Source organism: Drosophila bipectinata, chromosome 4 (genome assembly GCF_030179905.1).
Source record: "Drosophila bipectinata strain 14024-0381.07 chromosome 4, DbipHiC1v2, whole genome shotgun sequence".
NCBI lineage: Eukaryota > Metazoa > Arthropoda > Insecta > Diptera > Drosophilidae > Drosophila > Drosophila bipectinata.
The window spans coordinates 20,423,320-20,434,248 of record NC_091740.1 but is presented as its reverse complement, the minus strand read 5'-3'; the positions used below and the strand labels follow the sequence as shown (position 1 = coordinate 20,434,248).

At 46.9% G+C, this 10,929-nt stretch overlaps 2 protein-coding genes across 2 annotated transcripts; both read right to left on the bottom strand.

Annotated features, from left to right (window-relative positions):
- Nucleotides 1-668: 668 nt before the first annotated feature.
- Nucleotides 669-3,892, bottom strand: LOC138926929 (uncharacterized). The gene is made up of 4 exons (XM_070282549.1): nucleotides 3,775-3,892; nucleotides 1,768-2,324; nucleotides 1,448-1,696; nucleotides 669-1,196 (listed from the first exon to the last, which is right to left on the bottom strand). The coding sequence occupies exons 1-4, from the start codon at nucleotides 3,890-3,892 to the stop codon at nucleotides 669-671; spliced, it is 1,452 nt and encodes a 483-aa protein (XP_070138650.1).
- A 122-nt stretch (nucleotides 3,893-4,014) lies between these two features.
- LOC138926928 (uncharacterized) lies at nucleotides 4,015-5,614 on the bottom strand. The gene is made up of 3 exons (XM_070282547.1): nucleotides 5,114-5,614; nucleotides 4,794-5,042; nucleotides 4,015-4,542 (listed from the first exon to the last, which is right to left on the bottom strand). Exons 1-3 carry the CDS (start codon nucleotides 5,612-5,614, stop codon nucleotides 4,015-4,017), a joined length of 1,278 nt encoding a protein of 425 aa, XP_070138648.1.
- Between the last annotated feature and the right edge of the window lie 5,315 nt (nucleotides 5,615-10,929).

Sequence of the window (10,929 nt, the reverse complement as noted above, 5' to 3'; positions counted from 1 at the left end):
AGGGTATATCAACTTCGGCTCCTCCCCAAATTAGCTTTCCTTTTTTGTTTTAATGGGTTTTCTGGGTATTTTGGAACCAGCAGATACTCTGGGAAATCAATTTGATAGAATAGAACTGTCGAATTTTGTTTGGTCTCGAAATGTTCCATTAAAATAAATTCTTGTGCTTAACTTGCAAATAAATGTGAGACACGAAAACTGTAAAGTAAGGTTGTTTAGGCCGACTGTTTTTTTAATTGTTTTTCTGGGTCTTTTGGAACCAGAATATACTCTGGGAAAATCTATGAATGTGTGCGCTATTTTTTGTTCTCGTTCTTTGTTCAAGCGGCCCGCCGTCGTCTCCAGTCGGTGGCGCTCTCGTGCAAGCTGGCGGCACTCGAAGACACCGTGCTTGGCGTTCTTGACTATCGATCTCCCACATTCCGGGCACCAGTCCTCCTCCGCGTGGCCAAAACGCTTCAGGTATAGCCGGAAGCAGCCATGACCACTCAAGACCTAGGTCAGGTAAAAATCAACGTGCCGTGGCTTCGAAGCACCCACCTACACCCACCACCTCCACCGTGAAGCAATGCATCGCACACCTCTGGCGCCCTACTCCTTCCGCCCATTGCCCTCTCCAGGGCTCTCAGCTCCGTCATTATCTTGGTCACAAATACGGCTAAGGCTTCTTATTTGACTGGTGTCTGGAGCATTTGAGGCACCATGCTGCTGGGTGTAAAGGCCTCTTCAAAGATCTCCTCCAGGGTTAGGCGATCCTCCTCAAATCGCCTGCTATCGAAGAGGACGTGGAGTGGGTCTTCTGTGACTCCACTGCCGCACGACGGGCAGCAGTCCTCGCTTTCATGACCAAAGCGCTTTAGGTAACTTCGGAAGCACCCATGCCCACTAAGGGCCTGCGTGAGGTAAAAGTATACCTGACCATGCTTCTTTCCAGTCCACTCTCCCACGTCCGGAGCGAGACGAAACGTCCAGCGTCCCTTGGATGATACCTCCCATCGCCGTTGCCAGTTTGACAAACTTGTGGCTCTCGTTTCCCTCTTCCTGACCAACGCCGAAGAGAGGCTGTCCTGAGCCATGTTGGCCAGCTCCTTCCTCTCTCGGACCAGCTCTTTTATGGGTATCAGACCTTCGATCACGAGAGCCGCGTCGTCCGACACCGTCCACGCAGGACGTCCGTAGCGCGCAAAGGCGGTGGTCTGCCTCGATTCCTCGTGCGTAGGATCTTACTCCCATCGCCTCGGCCCACACTGGGGCGGCGTACAACATTTGGGAGCTCACCACGGGCCTCTGATATTAAGGAGCATCCGCGAGAGCGCTCTCGTCGTCTCATTCGCCCTCCTATGGGCGTACTCAAGGTGTTCCCGGAACGAAAGCCTCGTATCCAGCATAACCCCAAGGTATTTTATTGCTTTTTTTGCAGTAACGGCCACTCCTCCTACCATCCTACGATGATAGTACCCTCCGCCATGGGTAATCGGAAGACTCCATCATACATGGTGTTCCTCAAGAGCGGGCCTAGCACAGATCCCTGCGGCGCTCTAGCGGAGTCCACTCGATCTTTCTGACCTTCCCGCGTGTCGTACAGGAGTATTCTGTCACTCAGGTAGCTGTCCACCATATTCATCAGGTACTCCGGGATCCTTAGCTCCTTCAGGGCTTCGAGAGTCCGCAACCAGTTCGCCGTGTTGAATGCATTCTTCACGTCCAGGGTGGTAACCAGACAGTATTGTTTGTTTGGGCCAGATCTGGTATTTGGGCCAGAGCCACCTTGAGCGCTCGGTTTGGCACCGCGTCCGGGCCGGCAGCTTTGTTGGGGGCCAGATACCGAGCGGCCGCTAGCACCTCTTCTGCTGTGACCGCTTCCACCGACTCTTCTTCGAAGTGCTCAATAGCCAGGCGTGTTCCTTCTAATTGACAGCTTGGGAACAGGACGTCTATTTTGGCGCTCAGTGCTACTGGGTTGGAGGGGGGCTGGCTCCCCGCCCTGACCTTTTTTGATACGATTTTATACGCCTGTCCCCATGGGTCGTGTTCCGCTTCGTCGCATAGCTTGAGGAACAGATTGCGCTTACTGTCCCGAATGGCCGTTTTCAGCGTTTTCCTCTCTGCCTCGTTGAATTCAAGGCGACTTTGCTCCTGCGTGTTAGTGCCTCGAGTTCGCTGCAGGGATCTTCTAGCCCTTAAGCACTTCTTACGAAGAGACGAGATATGGCTTGCCCACCATGGAGCTGGTTTGTGATGCCGAGTTAAGGTCGTGCGCGCCTTCATGCAAGCCTTACAGGCCGCATCAAGGGCCGTAGCAAGCGCCGCCGCCGAGTCGTTTGCTGTAGCGTGGAGATCGAGCTGCGCTCTCCGCACGTGGCTTGCCAATTTGGTTTGCTCGAGGTAACCCGGCTGGTTCCGTGCGAGCAAGCAATGGCCTCGTGGTCACCTTCTAAATTTGGGGATGATCCTTGATCAGGATCACCTCCTGAGTTGATATGAGCATCTCCGCCTGTCTGTCCGTCTTTCTGTCTGTCCGTTTTTACGCGAACTAGTCTCTCAGTTTTAAAGCTATCGTCTTGAAACTTGGCACACACCCTTCTTTCCTTTGCACGCAGTATATAAGTCGGAACGGCCAGGATCGGCCGACTACATCCTATAGCTACCATATAACTGATTGATCGGAAATGGTATAACTTAAGTGTTTTTAGAGTTAGAGAGTTTCAATTTTACACGAGAGCTATGAAGCTATTTTGGAAAAATAATACGACATGGCAAATTTCATAGGGATCGGCCGACTTAATCTTATAGCTGCCATATAACTGAACGATTGGAAATAGTATTTGGTAGAAATACCAACTTTGGTATTTTTGAAGATAGAAGCTTGGGACTTTTTCTTAAATATTTTATTGTAATTAATTGGTTTTATTATTATGTTCTCATAAGGATTGGCCAACTTTATCCGATGTTTGCGATATATATCCGGTTTTGAATGCAAGGGTATATCAACTTCGGCTCCGCCCAAATTAGCTTTTCTTTTCTACAGCTGCCATATTACTGATTTATCAGAAATGGCATGACTTTAGTGTTTTTAGAGTTAGAGAGTTTAAATATGACACGAGAGCTATTTTTGGCAGAACATTACGACATGCCAAATTTCATAAGGATCGGTCGACTATATCCTATAGCTGCCTTATAACTGAACGGTCGAAAATGGTATTTGGTAGAAATATCAACTTTCGTATTTTTGAAGATAGAAGCTTGGGAGTTTTTTTAGATTTTTTATTTTAATTAATTGGTTTTATTATGATGTAATCAAAAGGTTCGGCCAACTATATCCGATGTTTGCGATATATATCCGGTTTTAACTGCAAGGGTATATCAACTTCGGCTCCTCCCCAAATTAGCTTTCCTTTTTTGTTTTAATGGGTTTTCTGGGTATTTTGGAACCAGCAGATACTCTGGGAAATCAATTTGATAGAATAGAACTGTCGAATTTTGTTTCGTCTCGAAATGTTCCATTAAAATAAATTCTTGTGCTTAACTTGCAAATAAATGTGAGACACGAAAACTGTAAAGTAAGGTTGTTTAGGCCGACTGTTTTTTTAATTGTTTTTCTGGGTCTTTTGGAACCAGAATATACTCTGGGAAAATCTATGAATGAGTGCGCTATTTTTTGTTCTCGTTCTTTGTTCAAGCGGCCCGCCGTCGTCTCCAGTCGGTGGCGATCTCGTGCAAGCCGGCGGCACTCGAAGACACCGTGCTTGGCGTTCTTGACTATCGATCTCCCACATTCCGGGCACCAGTCCTCCTCCGCGTGGCCAAAACGCTTCAGGTATAGCCGGAAGCAGCCATGACCACTCAAGACCTGGGTCAGGTAAAAATCAACGTGCCGTGGCTTCGCACCCATGTTCACCCACCACCGTGAAGCAATGCTTCGCACACCTCTGGCGCCCTACTCCTTCCGCCCATTGCCCTCTCCAGTGCTCTCAGCTCCGTCATTATCTTGGTCACAAATACGGCTAAGGCTTCTTATTTGACTGGTGTCTGGAGCATTTGAGGCACCATGCTGCTGGGTGTAAAGGCCTCTTCAAAGATCTCCTCCAGGGTTAGGCGATCCTCCTCAAATCGCCTGCTATCGAAGAGGACGAGGAGTGGGTCTTCTGTGACTCCACTGCCGCACGACGGGCAGCAGTCCTCGCTTTCATGACCAAAGCGCTTTAGGTAACTTCGGAAGCACCCATGCCCACTAAGGGCCTGCGTGAGGTAAAAGTATACCTGACCATGCTTCTTTCCAGTCCACTCTCCCACGTCCGGAGCGAGACGAAACGTCCAGCGTCCCTTGGATGATACCTCCCATCGCCGTTGCCAGTTTGACAAACTTGTGGCTCTCGTTTCCCTCTTCCTGACCAACGCCGAAGAGAGGCTGTCCTGAGCCATGTTGGCCAGCTCCTTCCTCTCTCGGACCAGCTCTTTTATGGGTATCAGACCTTCGATCACGAGAGCCGCGTCGTCCGACACCGTCCACGCAGGACGTCCGTAGCGCGCAAAGGCGGTGGTCTGCCTCGATTCCTCGTGCGTAGGATCTTACTCCCATCGCCTCGGCCCACACTGGGGCGGCGTACAACATTTGGGAGCTCACCACGGGCCTCTGATATTAAGGAGCATCCGCGAGAGCGCTCTCGTCGTCTCATTCGCCCTCCTATGGGCGTACTCAAGGTGTTCCCGGAACGAAAGCCTCGTATCCAGCATAACCCCAAGGTATTTTATTGCTTTTTTTGCAGTAACGGCCACTCCTCCTACCATCCTACGATGATAGAACCCTCCGCCATGGGTAATCGGAAGACTCCATCATACATGGTGTTCCTCAAGAGCGGGCCTAGCACAGATCCCTGCGGCGCTCTAGCGGAGTCCACTCGATCTTTCTGACCTTCCCGCGTGTCGTACAGGAGTATTCTGTCACTCAGGTAGCTGTCCACCATATTCATCAGGTACTCCGGGATCCTTAGCTCCTTCAGGGCTTCGAGAGTCCGCAACCAGTTCGCCGTGTTGAATGCATTCTTCACGTCCAGGGTGGTAACCAGACAGTATTGTTTGTTTGGGCCAGATCTGGTATTTGGGCCAGAGCCACCTTGAGCGCTCGGTTTGGCACCGCGTCCGGGCCGGCAGCTTTGTTGGGGGCCAGATTCCGAGCGGCCGCTAGCACCTCTTCTGCTGTGACCGCTTCCACCGACTCTTCTTCGAAGTGCTCAATAGCCAGGCGTGTTCCTTCTAATTGACAGCTTGGGAACAGGACGTCTATTTTGGCGCTCAGTGCTACTGGGTTGGAGGGGGGCTGGCTCCCCGCCCTGACCTTTTTTGATACGATTTTATACGCCTGTCCCCATGGGTCGTGTTCCGCTTCGTCGCATAGCTTGAGGAACAGATTGCGCTTACTGTCCCGTATGGCCGTTTTCAGCGTTTTCCTCTCTGCCTCGTTGAATTCAAGGCGTCTTTGATCCTGCGTGTCAGTGCCTCGAGTTCGCTGCAGGGATCTTCTAGCCCTTAAGCACTCCTTACGAAGAGACGAGATATGGCTTGCCCACCATGGAGCTGGTTTGTGATGCCGAGTTAAGGTCGTGCGCGCCTTCATGCAAGCCTTACAGGCCGCATCAAGGGCCGTAGCAAGCGCCGCCGCCGAGTTTTTGAATTTCTAGCGTGTCTTGCCGCAGGGGGGAATGCTCGAGGTCGCCCGGCTGGTTCCGAGCGAGCAAACTATGGCCTCGTGGTCACCTTCTAAAGTTGGGGATGAGGGTGTGCGTCCATCGTCCCTTCGTCGATGAGTCCCAGCAATCCTGCCAGGCTGTGAGTGACCTCTCCTTGGCCTTCTCCCTTGTAATTATATCACAAGTTTCCTTTAGCTCCTTGAGCTCTCGAGCGCGCTCTTTCAGCGGGACCACCCCCGCAATGACCAGAATGGCGTCGTCGTCGCTACCCTTATGGCTCCCAGCCTGTACGCTGCGTCTACTCCTCTCCTGTAGCTAGGCGTATTCATCGCCTCAGCCCAGATGGGCGCCGCGTACAGAATTTGTGGCGAGACAACGCTCACGAGGAGCCTTCTCCTATTCTGCTTGAGGCCTCTGGTATTGAGAAGGATCCTGGCGAGGACCCTGGTAGTGGCTGCAGCCTTGCCCTGGATGTATTCTAGGTGCTTATTGGATGTGCTAGGTGCTATACACCCAGATATTTTATGGTCCGCTGGGAGGTTATGGGCATTCCACCAACCTTAATCGTCGCCGTTTCTAGTACCTTGCGGCTCCTGACCAGCACCGCTTCCGTCTTTTGCGGGGCTAGGCTTAGTCCAGCATTTTGGAGCCACTGCTCCATCGCCTTGTTCGCCGCTCTCACCGCTTCCTCCCTATGCTTGGCCATCAACGCTACGTCGTCTGCGAAGCCCGTCAGCCTTAGGAGCCCGTCATAAATGGCGTTCCACAGCAGCGGTCCTAGGACCGATCCTTGGGGCACACCCGCCGTGACGTCGTAGGACTTCGTGCCCATAGCTGAAGTAGCTACTGAAAACGTTCATTATTGAATTGGAAACGATGAACCGCCTTAGGGCTGCCAGTGTTTTGTCTAGGGTGACTATTAGGCAGTATTGCTTTGAGCCACCCTTCCACCTGGTTCTCGCTATTGCGTTGCGAGCAATTCCAACCACCGCTGCTGTGGCATCTACTGTCAATCTTCCCTTCCGGAACCTATACTGCTTGGGAGACAGCCCTCCCGCCTCCTCTATGGCTCTTAGAGCCTCGCCGCGATCAACCTTTCTAAGACCTTGCCCGTTGTGTCCAGCAGGCAGATTGGCCTATAGGACGACGCCTCCTCCCTTGGTTTCCCTGGTTTCAGTAACAGCAGGATCTTCTGCACCTTCCACCTGGTGAAAAAGGTGCCTTCGCGGATGCATTTGTTGTAAAGCTCCGCAAAACTTCCCGGCTGCAGTGCCAGAGCTAGCTTCAGGGCTGGGTGCTTTGTTGGGGGCTAGGCCTCTCCCTATGTCCAGAACTTCCTCTTCCGTTACCCCCTCAACCTCTTCAAATGTCTACTGGGGGGGTGGGTAGCTGGGTGACCTGTCTGCCGGCTGGAAACAGCGCTCGCAATATGGTCCTTAATGCGTTTGGGTCCGTAGGGAACTGGCCTCCTTCGCGCAGCCTCTTCACCACTAATCGGTATGCGTTGCCCCATAGGTTTTCCTCCGCCGAGTCACATAGCTCCAGAAAGTATATTCATTTGCTGTCTCGGATGGACACCTTCAGTGCTTTGCGTCGGTCCTTGAAGGATTGGTGCCGCTTTTCAAAGTTGTCGCTGCATCTCGCTCGCTGCATCAGCCTCCTTGCTCTCATACACTCCGCTCGGATGGAGCCAATCTCGTCGCTCCACCAGTAAACGGGAGCGCGCTTTCTCACCGTGAGCGGCTTCTCAACGGCATGCTCGCCATGCACGCTGCCTTGAGTTTAGCTGCCAGGGTGTCAGCCATTTCGTTGGCTCCGCTTGGTGCGACGTTCCCGATCCAGTTAGCGCCAGTCGATAGCGAGGGTCTTTCAAACGGATCTATGATGGATCCTGCTCCGGCTCTGCTAAAAGAATAACTTACTGCTCTGCGGTGTGTAGGAACTACTTAGATGACATCATTATCTCTATTTCTATAATATTCGGAGTGAAACGTTTTCACCAATATTTGTACGGCCGAAAGTTTACCCTTATAACGGATCACAATCCACTTGTAAAGATTTTCAATCCAGTCAAGCACCTTCCTTTAATGACGTCAAACAGGCTACAGCGCTGGGCCATCATTCTCATGGCCTATATTTTTGAGATTCAGTATCGTTCTACATCTGCTCAAGCCTACCACATCGAAATGGAACTGTCACCACCGATCAATTCCGATATCATTCGTAACCACATCGAAAAGGACAAACTTCACAAACAAGTCTTACGGTATGTTACTGTAGGATGCCCAGAAAAAGTTCAGCAAGACGAGGAAGCATTATCACCATACTTTTATCGAAAATTTGCCCTCACAATCAACAAAAAATTGCTTTGCCTACACACAGATGCCAGTCGTATAGTAATCCCAGTAACTCTTCAGGCGCGTATCCTGAATCTGTTACACGAAGGACATTGGGGCATTGTTCGAATGAAGCAGCTAGCTAGGCAACATGTTTGGTGGCCTAAAATCGACGCAGACATTAAAAGCCTTACTCAGTCATGCAGCATCTGCAAGTGCAACAATCCTGATCCTCCAAAAGAGTACCAAAGTTGGCCTGCAGCAACAACAACGTGGTAGCGAATCCATATCGACTTCGCCGGCCCATTATTCGATTCCATGTGGCTAATCTGTGTACACTAGTCGGCATATATATTTTGACATAGCTTTCATTTAACTACATACGTTTGCTTTGCTAGTACCGTTGTGTACTAGCAAATTCTTGCTTATTCTTCAAAAAAATTGCGTTTTTAGCAATCAATATGGTTAAAACATCGGAACTAAGTACAATTATTAGAACAGAAATTGTAACAAAATATATAACTTGGTTATTTCTGTAATAAATATTGCTAAAGAATATAATTTGAAACGAAAAACTATTTTTTATCAAATTAATAAATATAAAAAATTAAATGAAATAATAAATTTGCGCCGAGCAGGTCGAAAACGAAAGACAACAACTGAAGCAGACCACCTGATTGTGCGCCAATTGTCCTCTCAAAACCCCAAAAGCTGCGGCATTGGAGTGGAATTTGACTGTTTTAAATTCTATGAGTGAAAGATCTATACGAAGGCGTTTAATTGAGTCTGATTAATAACCTTTTCTTACCCCCAAAAATAAACTCAAACGTTTTGACTTTGCAAAAAAGTAAATCTCAAAGCCTGTCTCATTTTGGCGAAATTTTTTGTGGGCGGATGAAAGTAGTTTTGAGTTCCACTCATCACCAAAAAAAGTTTATGTACGATTAAACAAAAGTAAAAAAATGGGCCTGTATGCCAAAAAATTAGCCATGGAGGTGGTAGCGTAATGTTTTGGGGATGCGTTTCCTATAATGGTGTGGGAGACTTAGTTCCCATTAATGGTTCTATGAACCAGAGAACTGCAACGAGTATAAAATTTTTGTTCATACTCGAGTACTGATTCAGTACTCTGTTTGATTTATTCCGTTTGCTTCGGGTATAAGTATTGAACTTTTCGTTTCCAGTCAATGTGAACGAACAAGTTCCAAACACGAGTAATGGGCCCATATATGATTTTTTCTATGACAGTACACAATACCCGAAATTTAATCATAGTCAAAAATGTTTGATTTAAATTCTAACCGATTTCGGTCACATTGTGTTAGTGTATAAATTTTATAATATATTATACTTTTGCTTTATTCTATCTTAAAAAAATGATTACAGGCAGACAGAGCACATACTTTGGATGTGCATTGAACATATCAAACATTTCTATCACACGTATCATAACAGAATCACTAAAGTAAACAACAGATGATTGAAATCAAACAATTATACTCGAGTAAAAATGCCTTGAATTCTGACTTAACAACAGTTCAACGAAATGAATCGTTAGCAGCAATCGCATCAAACGATTTGATCGAAGCCTACTTCGCCCATACCTTGTTCTTGATTGTGATTGCCGAGAGAAAATAGGTTCATGTAAAATCAAATCACCTGTCGTTGGAAGTATTTGAGTTGAATCGAACTCGTTGTGTCAATTGCTTTGCAACGAGAACTGCAACGAGTATAAAATTTTTGTTCATACTCGAGTACTGATTCAGTACTCTGTTTGATTTATTCCGTTTGCTTCGGGTATAAGTATTGAACTTTTCGTTTCCAGTCAATGTGAACGAACAAGTTCCAAACACGAGTAATGGGCCCATATATGATTTTTTCTATGACAGTACCCAATACCCGAAATTTAATCATAGTCAAAAATGTTTGATTTAAATTCTAACCGATTTCGGTCACATTGTGTTAGTGTATAAATTTTATAATATATTATACTTTTGCTTTATTCTATCTTAAAAAAATGATTACAGGCAGACAGAGCACATACTTTGGATGTGCATTGAACATATCAAACATTTCTATCACACGTATCATAACAGAATCACTAAAGTAAACAACAGATGATTGAAATCAAACAATTATACTCGAGTAAAAATGCCTTGAATTCTGACTTAACAACAGTTCAACGAAATGAATCGTTAGCAGCAATCGCATCAAACGATTTGATCGAAGCCTACTTCGCCCATACCTTGTTCTTGATTGTGATTGCCGAGAGAAAATAGGTTCATGTAAAATCAAATCACCTGTCGTTGGAAGTATTTGAGTTGAATCGAACTCGTTGTGTCAATTGCTTTGAATTGATTTGATTGCCCTTAGGGTATGAGTATTCGATCATACTTAATCATACTCGTTGCAGTTCTCTACTATGTCAATATTTAAATACCCTAAACGATTTTGCTTTTCCCAGCGGCGACAGATTGATCGGTGAAGCTTTTATTCTCCAGCAGGACAACGCTCCTTGCCACAAGGCAAAAATGATCCGCCGATCTATTCAGGACAAAGGATAAACCATTTCTTAGGTCACAAAGAAGTGGAATAAGATTCAGTTGACCTACCTCAAAACCGTGGTGGATTCCGTTCCAAATCGTCTTCAAAAGGTCATAGACACAAAAGGAGGATAAATTTTTTATTAATTTTTTGTTTAAATTGAATTTACATAACAATATATTATATTTAATTGTGAAACAAAGCTATGTCAAAATGCATATGCCACCTATGGAATTTAGTTTATTTTAGTTTAAATTAAAAAAAATACAAAATAAATTTATAAAAAAAATAAAATTGTTTTTTTGGTAGTAATACATTACTAATATCTATTAAAAATTAAATCACTAATTGTTTTCCTTTAA

Bases quoted from the DNA above. Each gene is read 5' to 3' on its own strand.
- LOC138926929 (XM_070282549.1), bottom strand. From the start codon at position 3,892: ATGGGTGCGAAGCCACGGCACGTTGATTTTTACCTGACCCAGGTCTTG. The intron at 2,325-3,774 runs GTGGGAGATCGA...TCCACGCTACAG, and splicing joins GGAGGACTGGTGCCCGGAAT to CAAACGACTCGGCGGCGGCG. The intron at 1,197-1,447 runs GTAGGATGGTAG...GAATCGAGGCAG, and splicing joins TGGCGGAGGGTACTATCATC to ACCACCGCCTTTGCGCGCTA.
- LOC138926928 (XM_070282547.1), bottom strand. From the start codon at position 5,614: ATGAAGGCGCGCACGACCTTAACTCGGCATCACAAACCAGCTCCATGG. The intron at 5,043-5,113 runs GTGGCTCTGGCC...CTGGACGTGAAG, and splicing joins TGCCAAACCGAGCGCTCAAG to AATGCATTCAACACGGCGAA. The intron at 4,543-4,793 runs GTAGGATGGTAG...GAATCGAGGCAG, and splicing joins TGGCGGAGGGTTCTATCATC to ACCACCGCCTTTGCGCGCTA.